This window comes from Chiloscyllium plagiosum, chromosome 5, assembly GCF_004010195.1.
Source record: "Chiloscyllium plagiosum isolate BGI_BamShark_2017 chromosome 5, ASM401019v2, whole genome shotgun sequence".
Classification (NCBI taxonomy): domain Eukaryota; kingdom Metazoa; phylum Chordata; class Chondrichthyes; order Orectolobiformes; family Hemiscylliidae; genus Chiloscyllium; species Chiloscyllium plagiosum.
The window spans coordinates 33,541,635-33,559,464 of NC_057714.1; the positions used below are offsets into that span (position 1 = coordinate 33,541,635).

General features: G+C 40.4%; 1 protein-coding gene across 8 annotated transcripts in view; it reads left to right on the plus strand.

Moving 5' to 3' along the window:
* Positions 1-17,830, plus strand: part of dgkb (diacylglycerol kinase, beta) — a 788,800-nt gene that overhangs the window by 314,216 nt on the left and 456,754 nt on the right. For all 8 annotated transcript variants that reach the window (XR_006311661.1, XM_043689831.1, XM_043689832.1 and 5 more), the window contains one exon: positions 14,068-14,184. Coding sequence is in view for 7 of the 8 variants with exons in the window: in XM_043689831.1 (XP_043545766.1) it covers positions 14,068-14,184 (117 nt within the window). In the remaining variant the exon portion in view is untranslated. The remainder of the gene's footprint in view (positions 1-14,067; positions 14,185-17,830) is intronic.

Here is a 17,830-nt window from a genome sequence, read left to right on the forward strand (position 1 = left end):
CGTGGGTTAATTGTGACTGGTTGGATGCTGTAACCTAGATAAAATAATCAGTGACATTAAGCTGTATTATGACCTGAAACATGATAAATTGCAGATAAATGAATAGGGAATGGAGTAGTGTTTTGGAATTCTATGATAATGAGTAGGTTTAGAATGTAAAACATTATGATAATAAGCAGGTTTCTCTGTACTTGAAACCCTAACTCCGCAGAAATTACCAGGTCTTGGTACTTAATGTTACATCCATTAATGCAATAATGTTTCAATTAATTCAGGTTGACTGAATAATTGTGCGTTATAAGTTGATTTTTAATGAGGGCACATTTAGTGAAAAGGTTTTGTATAGTTCTGATATCCTGTGGGTAATTATATTGTAATTATATAGTAAAAAGAAAGTAACCATTATCTGCTGGTGCTGTTAGTTGGACTTAATTAACAATTGGAGACACCTAATCATAAATCCCAATGAGTATGACTGGCAGTTATTCAGTGACTCTTAATCACACTAGGATACATGGTGAAAAAACAAGTCATAAAATGCAAGCTTTTCTTTGGAGGTAATATATTCTATTAGATTCAGTGAGCAAAATTTCAAAACATATACTTTGTCACCTTCCATAGTTTTATCAAACATTTTGTGATATTGTTTTGAATAATTACCACTTATACACCTGTTGAGAAAATCTGTTTCTCACTTACCACAGTATGGATCATGGCAGAAATTCCTTAGAATAATTATAAGTCTAAATTACAAAAAAATTGTATTTGTATCCAAAGGAGCTATTTCTTCTTTCTTCCACGCCTCATCTGAGGAACATGTAAAACCTGGAAACAAGTGCTTGTCCTGTAACGAAGTGATAGGCAGTCTGGCTGTAACCAGCTTCGATTGATATGCCAAGTACCGTGCGTATCTAATTTTAACTTAGTTGGCAACCAGCCCATGTCACAACTGTTAGCAACTAAAGTCTGCTAGCATTGACATTTTAAATGAAATTAGTATGTTAGCATTGTAAAGTTACATTCATCTTAGATCCTGAAAATAGGATGAGAAAGTAATCCTATCAAACAACAAGGAGGCTTCGGTGTGAATAATAGAACAGCTTCATTAGCATACAATAACTCAAATTACCACTTACTTTTCATTGCAATAATTAATGTTAGAGACTCTATAAGACCCAGATGTGTCCAGCTCTTTATTACAGTACTCATGTGATTTAGTACCCCGGTGCAGAGTTTCACATAACAGACACAATATCAGTAGTTAGAAAATCTCATGATGCATTTTCTACTTGTGAACCCCCCCCTCCCAAATCTGACACATGCTATTTTCATTGGCATGGCTTGGGGATTGTGAGCCTCAGTGAGATTCATTGGGTATGCTATTGATAGAGGATAATAGAGCAGTCCAGTGCTTTGTTTTTATTCATGTACTGGATGTGGGCAGCACTGGGTGGGCCAGCATTTATTGCCCGTGCCTAGTTGCCCTTGAAAATTTAGTGGTGAGCTGCCTTCAAGAAGCCCTGCAGCCTGTGTCCTGTTGATAGACCCACAATGTCATTAGGGAGGGATTTCCAGGATGTTGACCCAGCGACAGTGAAGGAACTAAGATATGTTTCTAAGTCAGGGTAATAGTGACTTGGACAGGATCCTGCCATGTTCCCATGTATCTACTGCCCTTGTCATTCTAGATAGAAGTGGTGGTGGATTTGGAAAATGCTATTAAGGACCCTTACTAAATTACGTCAGTGGATCTTGTCGATGGTACATGCTACTGCTCCTGATTATCGATAGTGGACAGAATGCATGTTTGTAGGTTTTGTGTCAATCAAATGGGCTGCTTTGTCCTGGATGGTGTCAAGATTCTTGAGTACTTTGAGGGAGGTTTTGGAATTTTTGGAGCAGCCTGAGGAGAACATGCCATCTCAGTGAGGTTAGGAATGTAGTGGGACCCCCCTGGGAAATGTTGGAAACAAGTAGAATAACTTACAGTACCAGTTTGTGACAAGAACCTGAATCTACATTGAGGAGAAGAGACAGGTATATTCCCTGAACATACAAGGCCTGAGATAATGTCAGCCACTGAATCATGTATCAGATTGTTCTTAGGAAGATTGTTGTCAGACTTGAGTAATCTCTTAATTAAGAGCAAAATACTGCTGATGCTGGATGTGGAAAATACTGGAGAAATTTAGCAGATCTGGCAGTGCCTCTGGTGTCAGAAACAGGATTAACGTTCTGAATTGAAATGACTTCTTTCGAAGAATGGTTACATAGAAGAGCTAACACTATTTCTCTCCCTCCAGAAGCTGCTCAACTTGCTGAGTTTCTCCAACATTGTCTGTTTTTGTTTGAGTAATATTTCCTGTGAGAAGGGATTCTTACTCTGTCTCCTTCCCGCCTGGAAACTGTTCCTCTTGGACAGCTGTAGAAGCAACACCGTTGCATGCCATGTCACAGCAGGAGGCACAAAGTCAGCACCCAGGATGGAGGAGGAGAAAGAGCGGGGCGTAGTCTAAGTGCTTTGTATACCACAATGGGAACACCAACACCTTCAGATTCCCCCCCAAGCCATTCACTATCCTGACTTGGAAATATATCGCTGTTCTTTCGCTGTCTCTGGGTCCGACTCCTGGAGTTCTCTCCCTGATGACATTGTGGGTCAACCCACAGCAGGTGGACTGCAGTGGTTCAGGAAGGCAGCTCACCCCCACCTTCTCAAGGGCAACTAGGGACATACAATAAATGCTGGCCAGCGGTGCCCACATCCCACAAAATGAAGTTTTAAAAAGCTGGTCTACAACAAACTTGCCTGCCTGGAAATGCCAGTGCAGGAAGTGGTTGAACATTTGGAGATAAAAACTGACCTCAATGCCCTCTGTAACACCAACTTAGCCATTAAGATCAACAATTTTTCAGGTCTGCAAGTATCATTGAAAGTCAGCTCAGGTACTTGTCAGAGTTCTATTGATGACCTGTATGCAATATCTCAGGTAGCTGCTCTATAATGCATTCATGCCAATAAAGATACTGTCGCCACAAGGGTAGCTGACTTCTTCAGCTTGCCAGTGGAGATGTACATTAGGCAATGCTGACTTCCAAAAGCACAGAAGACAATAACTGACTTCCCATAGATCCAGTGTAAAAAGGACATCACTCATTAGGCCAGGAAGGTATGTCTATGATAGAGCAGACTGATTCATTGATAGGATGCTATATCTCTTCCTGTTGATGTCCAGCCTGTCTCTGACCCAATCCAAAGATGTGCAGGTTAGGTGAATTGGCCATGATAAATTGCCCATAGTGTTCAGGGATGTGTAGGTTAGTTGCATTAGTCATGGGTAAATGTAGAGTAATACGGGAGGGGAATGTGTCTGGGTGGGTTACTCTGGAGAGTGGGTGTGGACTTGTTGGGCTGAAGGGCCTGTTTCTCCACTGTAGGGATTCTATGTTAGGAAGAACTTCTTAGATGTTAGTATATGCTTTCCAGGGAGCTGCTACAGTTTATGTATACTCCACAAATGAAGACTCCTTCAGATGTTCTTCCTCAGCCCCCGGTACATATCTAGACAACAAGGACTATCTTTTGAGGAAGTTTCTTTCACAGTGAGCAGTGCAGACGGTGTCATTGAATGTATTTAAGGGTTTTAAGTTTTGATTGACAAGCGAGAGAAAATTTATGGAGGACAAGCAGGTAAGCAGAACTAAGGTTGCTATCAGACCAGCCACGACCTTATTGCAAGGTGGAGCATTTTGATGTAGTGAATGTCCTGATTCTATTTCTTATGATATTATGTTCTAACATGGTGTGGCAGATGGGTTTGGTGTTTGTTGAGGCAGAGTGCGAGGAACACTATATATCATTGAAAGCTAAAGACCAAGGTTGACCTCATGCCAGACATGTATCCTATCATCAGGAATGAAGGACAGGCTGAAAAAAGAGACCTCTGGAGGCACTCTAAGACACAGGATAGTCCATGGAGATTTGCCAAAGATAGGTGCAGTGTTGTAGCAAAGAATCCGTGCGGGACACCATTGTTGCAGAGGACTTAGTGATCTAGCAACAGCTCAGCTGTAGGGGCCCTGAGTTCCTGATGATAAAATGTATGTCTGGCACGAGATTAACCCTGAGCCTTCACATGAACAGTAACCATGTTGACATCTAACTCAATAAAACTACCATGAAAAGGTGATTTACCAGCTGCACTCTCAGCTGTCAACTTTGAGAACCAGATAACTAGTCTGTGCATTGTAAATAATCTTTGATATCAGTACATAAACTGCATGCTAGTCTTTGCATAAACAAAAGAGACATGAATATAGCATTCATAAAGGACAGTTTTCTAATCTATAACCATAAATAACATACCACAATGAGCCACTCTATTTAAGTGACATGGTGTCCTGTGAATATGCATTTCCATTCAATGCTTCTCCTGTTTGCCTGGAAGGAACTAGAGACAGTCTCTCCAGTCTTTGGCTGTCTGGTTATATGGACTATGGGGGTCAGCCTTATTAGACAGGGATTCATAGGTGCCCTTCCTGTGATTGACCTGACTGCATCACTGCAAGGGTGGCCAGCATTGACTGGTCCTGCATTACAGTGCTACCTATGACTGACTGTGAAATCTGAAAATAGTGAGATTCCTTCAATCTATGTAGAATACTTATCCTCCTTGAAAGTTTCCTCAGCTCTCAAAGGGCTGACTACCACCCCTGGGTTATAGAGTTCTGCAGCTGGGGTAAAGCTGCCATTCCCTTCAGTCAAGAGACTTGTTCCTTGTCTACAGCTCCTCTTATACTTCACAGACATGAGTGCTGAGGTTTTGAACTCTACTGACTGGTCCAGGCAATGGAAAAAGACCTGTATTCTGTATAAGACATTGGGCTTCTCCAGCATGCACTCCAAGTGCAGCCACATGTGGCTGAGCTTGGCCACACTATGTTTACAAGATGTAACAATTCACCAACAGTCCTCCAACAGGCACCTTCCAAACTACAAACTCTGCCATCTAGAAGGACAAGGGCACAAATGCAGAGGAACACCACTGCCTGAAAGTTGTCTAGAAGCCAGGTACACTAGCTTTACTTGGAAATTGTTTTTTAGATTCCCTACAGTGTGGAAACAGGCCCTTCAGCCCAACAAGTCCACACCAACCCTCCGAAGAGCAACCCACCCAGACCCATTCCCTTACATTCACCCTTGACTAATGCACTTAGCACTATGGGCAATTTAGCATGGCCAATTCATCTAACCTGCACATCTTTGACTGTGGGAGGAAACTGGAGCACCCGGAGGAAACCCACGTAGACACGGGGAGAATGTGCAAACGCCACACAGACAGTTGCCCGAGGTGGGAATTGAACCCGTGTCTTTGGCGCTGTGAGACACCAGTGCTAACCACTGGGCTACCGTGCCGGCCGGTTGCCATTCGTCCACTTTTATCTGAGACAAAATCTTGGAAGCATTTTGGGTGTATCTACACCACCCTGCCTGCAGCTGCTAAAAAGGCAACTCACCATCACCTTCTCACAGGCAATAAATGTTGAGATAGCCAAGTGATGCCGACATTCCATGAATGAATAAAACAAAACTTCTTTCTGGTTGCTCATGTGTGTCTTGTTAAGTCAAGCCTCTACTTGTTCGACTAGCAAGTGGCTTCACTCTGAAGTGCTAATCTAATAGATTCTGATTCGAAAAAAAGACCATGGCAGCAAAGCTGTCCCATAGTGTCTGTTTATTACACCCTTTCTGACAGAATCTAGCATTTTTTTTTCCTACTGATATGAGGCTGGTGGGGCTGCAGTTCCCTGTATTTCCTGCTCCCTTTTTAAATGGTGTATTGAGATTTTTGCACTTCCGATTTGCAGGGATCATTCCAGAATCTATAGAATTTTGGACAATGATTACCAATACATCAACAATCCCTATAGCCACCTCCTTCAACACTCTGGGAGGTCCCAAGGATTTATCAATTTTAGCCACTTTAATTTCTCCAGTACAATTTCTTTCAACTTTTTGTTATCGCTAGTCACTTGGATCTTTAATTTTAGGAGATTTCTTGTTTTTTCCTCAATGTAAACAGATACAAAGTAATTGTTTAGCTTCTCTAACATTTCTCTGTTCCCCATGATAAATTTTCCTGACTCTGTGACCAACATTTGTCTTAGCCAAACATTTCCTTTTTACATATCATGGAAGTTTTTACAGTATGTTTTTTATACTCTTTTTGCTTACTGCAGTCATATTCAATTCTTCCTTTCCTTATCAGTTTTTTGGTGCTTGTTTGCTGTCCTCTTTAAAACGTCCCAATCCTCATGTTTCCTCATTGGTTTGATCAATTAACTCATTAGGCTATGCTTGTGCCTACCTGGAAAGATGCTTATTTCTTGGAGGTCAACAAACTTTGACCTCAGCTTGAGCTTACTCTCACTATGTCATACAGTCACTGTGTGATATTTGCACAGTGCAATCGCGCATTCACCTGATAAATAGTCCACATTGCATCTGAACCACTGTGTTCATTTTAAACAAAACTTCAGTCTTTTCCTGAGTTAATGTCACAGTTAGTTCATTAGCGCTGAGTTATAGTGCTTGATATAAACACATTCACAATTCCTTTAGCAAAACATAGAAATGTATTAAAATCATTTTTAATCATTTGGTCATCCCCAGGCTTTGTGTTTGTCCTTCTTTATTTAGTTTTAAATTCATTTTGGCTAAGCCAGCAAATTTCATGTTAATATACAGGTTAACATTTGCCTCTATTTCATAATTTCCCTTATTCAAATTTAACACCTTTTGCTTCAGATACCTTACTTCCAAACATATTGTAAATTTTGATCATGTTCTGGTTACTCATTGCTAAATTTTCTTCTCCAAGATTATGAATAGCTCTTTTCATATGTGAAATAGATCCAAATTAGTCTGCACTGTCGTTAGCTTTTTATCATGCTGCTCTAAAAATCTATCACTGAGACAGGTCAGAAACTTCCCCTCTAACTTAAATGTTCGTTTGCTTTAGGCAGTCTACGTGCAGAGTGAAGTCACCTATGATTATTGTATTGCACATGTTACATGTTTCTCTAATCTCTTGATTTATACCATGACCCTCAATAGTATTACGATTTGGAAGTCTATAACTAAGACTAAGCAATGTCTTTGCTGTTTATTTCCACCCAAGCATATTCCAAACATTCTTCTGCAGATCTTTCTTGCTCTGCCCTGGCTAACCATTGAACAACTTTGAGTATTCACTTCCCAGTCTTGGTCACCTTGCAGCCAAGGTGTACCTGAGTGCCTTCAACTTTATCTTGTTTTAAAATCATTCCCCAGTCAAGCCACACTTGATACTCGGCTGGTGACACGTCCTGAGATGTGTTTGTCTTGGATAATGACTAGGAAGTCCATGACTTCACACATACCACAGGATGAACATTCCACTTGTCCTGCACACTTGTTATCCTGGAGCTCTGAAATTTATTTGTTAGCCTTGGAATACATATAAACTTTGTAATAAATTAGATTAGATTCCCTACAGTGTGGAAACAGGCCCTTTGGCCCAACCAGTCCACATCGACCCTCCAAAGAGTGACTCACCCAGACCCACGTCCCTCTGACTAATGCACCTAACACTATGGGTAATTTAGTATTGTCAATTCACCCGACCTGCACATCTTTGGACTGTGGGAGGAAACCCACGCAGACACAGGGAGAATGTGCAAACACCACATAGACAGTCACCTGAGTCTGGAATTGAACCTGGTGCTGTGAGGCAGCAGTGCTAACCACTGAGCCACCGTGCCACCCTGAATAAAGTAATAAAGCAACCTAACTTTTAAAGCATTTATTTTAACTTTATTTTTCTTTCACTTTACTGTAGTAGTTTATTGTGCTTTGAGTTGATTTAGTTTTACCTCCCTTTTTTTGCCTGGGTTCATTCATGAAATCCTTGCTGCTTTTTCTTTACAAATGATACTTCATCTTTCAGTTTGAGCTGTTTGGATTCACTCCTTAACAGCAGCGTCTTGCCAACCAGTAAACTGAGATTTCCTGAGATGGCATTTTTGCAATGCTTTCATAATTGACCTTTCTCAGTGCTGTGTTCAGTGTGAAGCCATTTCCCGCTGTCCGTGCTCTTTTCAAACTTTCAGGCTTCTCTTTCAATGCAGGGTTCAGAATGATTCCACTTCCCACTCTCCGTGCCTTATTTTTTGAAATTCACCAGTATCCTCAGCATCCATGTAACGCAGAGATGTTAAAACAGTTAAAATTGAAAAGGTAGAATAGAAAAATAGTGAATGCACAAATATAAACTGTAAAGAGAAAAGGCTGCGCACAAGTAGCAGTCTGGCATGTACTTGAAATATTGTGGCAACATCTTGAATGAAGTCCTGTGCCACCTTCCAAACCTGAGCTTTGACATGGGCTTCCTCTTGTAATGTTTACCCAGTGCTTCTTTCCTCATAAGCATCTGTGGACATTCCACGTGCAGTTAATTCCTCACTTATCCTCGTCACGTTCTTGAAAAATTCAACTTCAAACAAAATAATGCTCAGTCAATCAGTTATAAACTGAGACTACTGGACATTTCTTCATCAGAAGAAAAACAAGCATTAGAAATTGAAATGCTGCGCAATCTACAGTATATTCCTGAATGAAATCATTTTTTTAAAAAGTGCATTTCTAAACTTAAAAAGGATGTACATTTTGGAGAAGATAGCACTCATCTGTGATAGTTGTGGAATTCACTTCTGATTATTACAATGAACATTTGTCGAGGTCGCAAGTGGTGGCGTTAATACCAGATCATCAACAAACTTAAACCATTTGTTCAAAAACTGTTGGACAGCACATTTTCTTATGTTGATAAAGTTTGTGACAGTTAATAACATCATCGATTGCCCTGTTTGGAACTATGTTCACCAGTCGGATTGTGTCAATATCGACTTATGGTTCCATCTTCAAATTGAAAAAGCCTTTGACAATTGTTTTGATTTCCACATTCAGAGGGGTAGTGTTTCACCAGTTTGCTTTTCTTCACCTTGTTGTTTTTGATAGTTGTTCTCTGTGGAACAAATACAATTCCACCATCTCAGCCTTTCTATCTTTTCAGAGCCAACTTTTCTGCAATAAACTTTGGGGATGACATCGTCAAATCTTCTCAAATTGATAACATATTTGGGTCAGTTTTTTTTTGCCATTCCTAACTTCATCTGTGAATCGGCAGTGTTGTTGACGCTCTTAAAAACATGAATGATGAACCAACATTTCCTGATTGTTGACGTCACTGTCTGTTTCCATGATAAGTCAGGAGAGGGAATAGTGTATGCCCAGAACATCGATTCTCCTGCTTCTCCGATGCTACCTGACATGCTGTGCTTTTCCAGCACCACACTCTCAACTCTGATCTCCAGCATCTGCAATCCTCACGTTCTCCACGTATATATCACAAGGTCCGCATCATAACTGAATAGAGTCATAGTGCACTGAAACAGACCCTTCAGTCCAACACATCCAAGCTGACCAAGTTTCCCAAACTAAATTAACCCCACTTACCTGTGGTTACCTATAACTCTCTGAACCTTTCCTATTCATGTACCTGTCCAAATTTCTTATAAATGTTGTAACTATACCTGCATCTACCACTTTGTCTGACAGTTTGTTCCACATATGAACTACACTTTGTGTGAAAAGGTGCCTCTCGGGTCCCTTTTAAATCTTTCCCCTCTCACCTTAAACATTAACCCTCTAGTTTTGGACTCCCTTACGTTAGGGAAAATACCTTGTCTGTTTACCCAATCCGTGTCCCTCACAATTTTATAAATCTCTATAAAGCCTCTGTCACTCCAGTGAAAATAGCCCTAGCCTATTCAGCCTCTCCCTATATCTGAAACCCTCCACCTATGGCAACATCCTTGTAAATCAACCCTTTCAAGTTTGTGCACAGCTTTGGGTCTTATATCAGGAAGGATGTAATGGCCCTGGAGTGGGTTCAGAGGAGGTTCACGGAAGTGGTCCCAGGAATGAAAAGCTGAACATATGAGGAACATTTGAGGACTGTGGGTCTATACTTGATGGAGTTTAGAAGGATAAAGGGGAATCTAATTGAAAGTTTCAGAATACTGAATGCCCTGGACAGAGTGGGTGTTGGAAAGATGTTTCCATTGGTAGGAAAGACTAGAACCCAAGAGTACAGCCTTAGAGTAAAGGGAAGACCTCTTTGAATGGAGATAAGGAGAAACTTCTTCAGCCAGAGAGTGATGAATCTCTGGAATTCACTGTCACAGAAGGCAGTGGAGGCTAAGTCATTGAGTATATTTAAGATGGAGATAGATAGGTTCTTGATTGTCAAGGGGATCAGGGAGAAAGTAGGAGAATGGGGTTGAGAAATGTATCAACCTTGATTGAATGGTAAAGCAGACTTGATGGGCTGAATGGCCTAATTTCTGCTCCTATATCTTATTTCTTAAGTTTCACAACATCTTTCCTACAGCAGGGAGACCATAATTACATGCAGTAGTTCAAAAGTGGCCTAATCAATGTCCAGTACAACAGCAACATGATCTCAACTGCTGTACTCAATGCAATGACCAATAAAGGAAATCATCTTCAAGGAACTATGAAACTGCACCCCATGGTCTCTTTGCTCAACAACACTCCTTGGAGCCAACCATTAAGTGTATAAGTCCTGCCCTAATTTGCCTTTCCAAAATGCAACTCCTTACACTAACCTAATTTAAACTCCATCAATAGTCCCTGGCCCTTTGGCCCAGCTGATCAAGATGATGGATCTTTAGCAATATCTTCTGTCCATGATTTGATTTAAATCACTGTCATTTAAATCAAAGTGTTCAGAGATTAGCTGGAGAAAACTTGTCATACATTTTGTGGATCTAGGATCATTACTCAGTTATGAGATAGTGAGGATTGTGGAGTCAGAATAGATAAAGTATGGTGCTGGAGAAAGCACAGCAGGTCAGGTAGCATCCTAGGAGCAAGGGAGTTGACATTTCGGGCAGGACCCTTCATCAGGCATGGCATGACTCAATTAGACACAGGTAAGTCCAAGCAGCTCATCAGTTATGATTCAGTTGTATGAATTGAATTATTATACTAACACATTTAGGAATTCTTATAGGCTGCATATCATGTTTGTAAGACTACATTCACAACACCACCACCACCACCAATCCTCCCCTGCCCCAATTTATGTCCCAACCTGGCAGTGATGTCACCATTGGGCAGAGGGTCACAGGGACAAGATCAGATCAAAGTTATCTTTTTCATGAAAGTGACTGGTAATTTTGAGTGTACAAACTTTTGTTTATCTTGGTAAAATTTACATGTTTACTGTTTTGATGATTCAAATGACTAACATGTAGGAAAACATAGTTTGCATCTCAAAATTTGCCATTGCATAATGCACATGAAAGAATGTTGGAAGCAGATTTGAGAGAAACTTTCAAAGGAATTAAATAAAGACTTAAAAATTTACTGAGCTATGTGGGAAGAAAGTAGGAGAGTGGGAGCGATCAGATATCGCTTTCAGAGTCTGCACAGATGTGATGCTGTGAACAGTGTACTTCTGTACTGTGTTGTTCTCCGACTGTGCTAATTTTTAGAATCAACAGCAAATTTAGTTGCTAGTTCCACCACATCTATGTTATTTTGTTGTTGGGTTGGAACATTTCCAATAACTTTCAAAAACTGCTAGCAATAAAGCACTAACTTTATAGCATATTTACAGATATAAAAACATTCCCTGAGACTGGCTTTCTTCCATGCCACTTTTTAAAGACTCTCAGATTACTGTAGTGTCTGCATTTCCTTCTATGGCATTGCAGACTATTGTATGAACCCTCAATGGGACCCAACGTGGCATATTCCATTGTACCACATTTACAACCTCTGTGCCCACTCCATATATCTCCACCAAGTCTTTGTTCAGACTTCAGCATTTTCTAATGCTTCTGGAAACCCAAAGCTTCTGTCTCCTAGTCATTCTTAACATCTTCATTATTTTGAGTCTCTTTGGTCAAAGCTGATTTTCTTTCTCCCCTCTCTTCTCTATCCTTTGTTTTTGAGATTCTCATCTCTTAACCAATTAGCCTGTAATATCCTCACTAATCTACCATTATTTGTTCTCCACTCAGTTGTAGTGAATAGGTGTTCTCATTCTGCTATTGATGAGTGAAAGCATGAGCTTACGCTGAGGTAATGTATGGGTTGTAAGGGGCCATTGGTGGAGGAGGAAAAAATGTGCAAGGAAGAAGCATGGGGATGCCTTATGAACAAAATATGTTTGAATTCAGGCTATGATTCACAACTCCTTTGTGATCTGTGAACCATGAATCATGGAAAAGTTGCCCTGACTTCACAAAAAGCACTGACGCTAAAAGATACTTAACTGGCAGTACATCTGGCAACAGACAGCATAGGTTCATGACCCACATCCTTACTCTGTGTTATCCAAAATTAGACAAACTGGGAATGGGAGCAGGAATCAGATCCTACCTGCTATTGTTGAATGTCTGCAGAGTCCTTGCAAACCCACAAATTATTGGGCCCACAGATCTATTTTTATTTTGTTCACTGCAAACATGGCAAAATACTTCCAAAACAAGATCATGATCAGGGGGCCTTTCATTTCCTTAGATGAATATGCTTCCCATTCCTGGGTATTTTGAACATGATAGAGCATGAAAGAATAAGGAAGCCACTTGGAGCTTCAAAGGTTGTCCTTTTTTTTTCTTCTTAGTCAGAGAGCAAGATACAGACCTTTCAGTCCAACTCATCCATGCTGATCAGATATCCAAAATAAATCTAGTCTATTTACCAGCATTTGACACACATCCCTCTAACCCCTTCATATTCATATACCCATACAGATGCCTTGTAATAATACCAGCCTCCACCACTTCCTCTGGCAGCTCATTCCAAAGATGCACCATTCTCTGCGTGGAAAAAAAATGCCCTTTCGGCCACTTTTAAATCTTTACTCCCTCTCCTTAAACCTATGCTCTCTAGTTTTGGACTCCCCCACTCCAGAGAAAAGACCTTGGCTATTCACCCTATCCATGCCTCTCATGATTTTATAAACCTCTGTAAGGTCACCCCCTCAAACTCTGCTCCAGGAAGAAATGCCCCAGCCTATTCAATCTCTCCCTAAATCTTGAATCCTCCAACCCTGGTGATATCCTTGTAAATCTTTTCTGAACCCTTGCGAATTTCACACCATCATTCCTATAGTGGGGAGACTGGATTTGGGTGCACTATTCCAAAAATGACCTAACCAATTTCCTGTACAGCTGCAACATGGCCTCCCAACTCCTATACGCGATGCACTGACTAATAAAGTTTTGTTTTGTGGATTGGTTTGTGTACTCTGGTCCCAAGTTAGAAAATACATAAGGGTTGGGAGGAATGACAGAAAACTGCACTACCTCTCACAATGGCAACTGGAATGTCTGGCAGCATAGAGGAGGTGAGCACTCCCAGGTGTGCAGTAGTGGTGACTGCTGTGTCCATGCATATGAGGTTCCCTATATAAACTCAGCAGGGTTGGCACTAAATGGTATGCTCATCATGTTAAAGCTTGGGACCCATGAATTATAATGGACTAAATGTTGAGGCAAAGGAAAAAAGGATGTCTGCAATATCTAAATATTTAAACTAACTGCAATTGTGGTGCCTTGATTAACACCGAAAAGTGCAAATGTAGCTTGAGCTGTATTTAATATTTCAAAATTTCTTCCTTCAGGGCATCTTATTGCACTTCCCAGGCGGTCAGAATCATTCTGTGGCAATATTATGGATGGGATATAATAACTTGAGTAGACTTAGCTTATCACTGGATTTTAATTGATTGAGAAGCCATCACAGGGGATGTTCCAATTGTCCATGATGACATCAATAGAAGAATTGGAACAATCTTGTTAAAATGGCAGAAATGTTCCAAATTAATGATGGACAATTCAACCTGAATAAATGCAGTTTCTCATAATCTGTGGTATTGTTTCTAAGAAATGAAATAATTTGAGATTCTGTTGTTTTTGTTTTAATGCTAGGAAAGGCAATCTACTGTGAAGAAAAGAGATGATAGTTCCCTACAAATGAAAAAATCAGAGGAGCGCACCAAAATTCAACGAGCTAACTCTGTCACTGTGGATGGACAGGGACTGCAGGTATGTTGCTCAATAATGCTAGGCTCATTCCGTAATGTTGTCCTCTTTCTGATATAAATTTTGGTTATAAGAGAAGGCAGAGACAGGGGAGAATACATTCTACTACAGTTGTTTGTTTTCGGGTAAGCTGGTCATTAAATAACCCAGAACACACTGACTTTAAATGTCTAACTGGGAAAGTAATGTGATTACAGTATGTTTGAGCTGGAGACTGTGAGACAAGTAGGGGAACAAAGTCAAGCAGCAAAGCAAAATCTTGAAACCCTTAACCAGTTTGGCAGTATCTTTAGGAAGAAAAACAGAGTTACGTTTTGAGTTCAGAAATTCTCCTTTGGAACTTCAGGCTGGAAGAGATGTGATGGGATTTATGCTGCTGAAAGGGGTTGAAGGGCTCAGGGAAAGTACAGAAAGGTGGATGTGAAATAGGTTAGAGAATGGGAATGATTAATTAACTAAGATGCCATGGTAATGGGAATAATAATGGTTGAAGTAAAGAAACAGCATAAAACCCATCGCATTTCTTCCCCTTTTCCTTTGAAGAAGAATCACCGTTGACTCAAAATATTGACTGTGTTTCTCTTTCATGAAATCCTACCACACCTACAGACTACTTCTATAACATTTCCTGTTTTTATGGTGCATACCTGATTTTGATGCAACACAATTCTGCCACCGCCACCCCCCAAAAAAAAAACAACTTGGGCCAGGGTGCATCTCAATTCAACAGCTGAATATGGGCAGGTGGTCCTGGAAAAAATTTTGCAGCAATTTCAGCCTGTGGAGAGGAGGAGAGGAAATTCTGATGGATCAGATGGTGACTCTTGTTATCCTCCGAGTGATGGGGAGTTCCGAAGGGCTTTCAGGAAATTCTGTCTATTACATTCCCTGAAAAGTTCTACAGGAGCATGCAGTAACCTGTTCCCCTCTGGGTTTAGTAAAGGCCCCAAATGCCTCAGTATGATAAAATAATGGAAACCTCTTGGATTGCAATCTTATAGTTATTTTGGAATTTTGCCCTTTTTGATTTCCATGCGGCATTCCCCAAGTCTTTTGTAGAATGATGGTGCTGATGATCCTAGGCATTTTCAAGGCAAGTCATGCTGTTGTCCACCTCCAGGCATCACTGGCTTGTTTTCATAATGCTAAAAATCCCATGCTTCAGTGTGATGCTGATATCTTTGGGAATTGCTGAACTCAGGCCTTGCTCCAGCCACAATTCCACTGGGAATACAAGGCAATTAGAATTTCAGCCCCTTTGTCTTCTTGTCAGAGGTGAGTAACCTTTCACTCTGACTAAGGTGTCAGAATCATTTTTGTCATGAAACGAGAGGCTGTGTGTCATCATACTGTCTGGAAAGGAATTAATTATTTGCATTAGTGTTTGTTTTGGTATCTGTCTCTGTCCAATGCAGGACTTCAGTTTTACACTCAGAAATTGATGACCTATTCGAACGGGTTAGTTCTCTTTGATAGGATTTCTGTTATTCCACCGATTGTTCCTCCCAGCTCTTCCTGGACATTGGGGATAGCTCATGACTGTCAGAGTTTTACTCAGTTTGGTAGCTCTTCCCTCAAACTTAGAAGCACCATTATGATATTCACCTTTGTCACTACTTGGTAATAGTGACATTTTACATTTGGGTGTGATCCATGACAGCAAAACACACACAAACACGCACAGCTGCTTTTAGGTGGTAGTCAGTTTGAGTCACTGAACCAAAATTTAGCAGGACACAACTTAATATTGTCATAGATAATTGTGGAAATGTTGTTGCAAGTTAACATTCATTTCCACTGTAGCTTCACTCCATTACTGTTTCCTCATTTAAAACAATGGGAGGGCATGCTAGTGCAGAGAGAGAAATAAAATAATTATACCCTTGAGCTGAAACCTTGAGCATGACTGGTTTAAAAAATTCAATGAAGTCAAAGAAAACTCTTTTCTGTGTTACCTGCTGGCATTCTCTGCTTCACACCAGTCAAATTGTGAAGAATGTTAGAACCATAATACAGAAATATAGGCAGTTAAATAGTATCACCCCTGGAATGGTATTGTGGTACACAACTAACCCATGCTTGATCACTGTGCTGCAGGACAGCATGGCAAATTTGTGTTGCCTGCAGTTTTAAGAGAATGCTGTTTGCAGCCAGCACCACTTATGCAGTTTATTGTCTGCATTTGGTGACCTGATGTTGCGAGTGCTGTATAAAGGTAGCCTGCAAATGGGTAGTGTATTGTGGCTGCAAGAAGTAGTGGGTGTCCTTGGAAACTGATTTTGTGCTCTGCAGCTCGAGTATGTGATGAAAAATATGATGGCATGTGCACCATGATTTTCTGTCAGTGAGCAGGAAGTCTTAGTGCAAAATGTGGAGTGAAACATATACTTACAATGGGACAAGAGTTCCTCTAGACATGTGTTGAAGAGACAGTGAAACCAAGTAGCAGCAAAGGCTAATATCAAGCATGTTATTCCAAGATGTAGAAAGAAGTTTAACAATCTTGCAAAAACAATCAAAGTGGATGAATTCAACTTCATGTCATATGTCCCACCAAATTCACTGCTTAATTCGCAACACCCCTGTTATCCAGTTAAAATCATTGATCCATGTCAATCAGTTCTCATCCTTTTGAATCCCATGGTTTACTTCACCATCAAGTTGAAGTGCAACTTCAACTCACAGCTCATTTACACTGGCAGCTGTTCGTTTGTTTCAGCCTATAACTATTGGAAAATTTATTTTCCCAAACAGCTTCACCCAAGTGAAGGATCTCCAATATTGATTTGTTTATGAAGTTGCTCCCTAAAAATATGTAGTAGATGAGACCTTTTGCTGAAACTGGTTTCCCTTCCTCCTCTCCTATCTTACATCAGCCTATCCAGCTCTGTGTGACCTTTCTACATTCACCCAGTCATGTTGAATTCCAAGAGGGAATGCTGTGAAATCAGCCCTGTCAGAAAGCAATAAGATTTTGAATCACCCCAAAAAAGTAGACCATCGTAGGCAGAGTATTTTATCTTCATGGTGTATAGAAAAGTGCCAATGACAAATGCAACCAGCATTCAGAAATAAGAGTACCCCAGTTAATCTGAGTTAATAGCCAATTATCCCTTTTAAAAAGAGCTGGAGAAGTCGAGTTGTGTGGAGCAGGTGTCCTTCATGCATGTTCACCTAGATGAGTATTGAATTCAGAATCCTTCATATCTGCTTGACACACTGGTTTGAGATCTGTTACTGATACATAGGTAGCAAGTGACAGTTAAGTATACACACTTACCAGATAGCATCCTGTCCTGCTGAAAATGTGTGCTGGCATCATGGGCCCATTTTCTGAGCCTTCTGTAGCCGTACAATGCCTCAAAGTTTGGATGCTATGTGACCCAGTTTAACCTACAATAATTGACTCAAAAAGATAGAAAATATAAGTTATGAATGCTGCAAATGCCTGAAACCAACAGTCAAAAGTGTCTTGAAACCTAGTAACAAATGGCCAAATAAACAAAAAAGCAGTTGCTTAATCAATGTTACAATGGTTTAAAACCAAATGGCATATTTTCTGGTGGTTAAGTGGATGAATACACTAGCTAGTTTAAACTCAAAAGGAAAAGAAGGTTATAAAAGTTTATTTTGTCTGTGGTATTTTTGC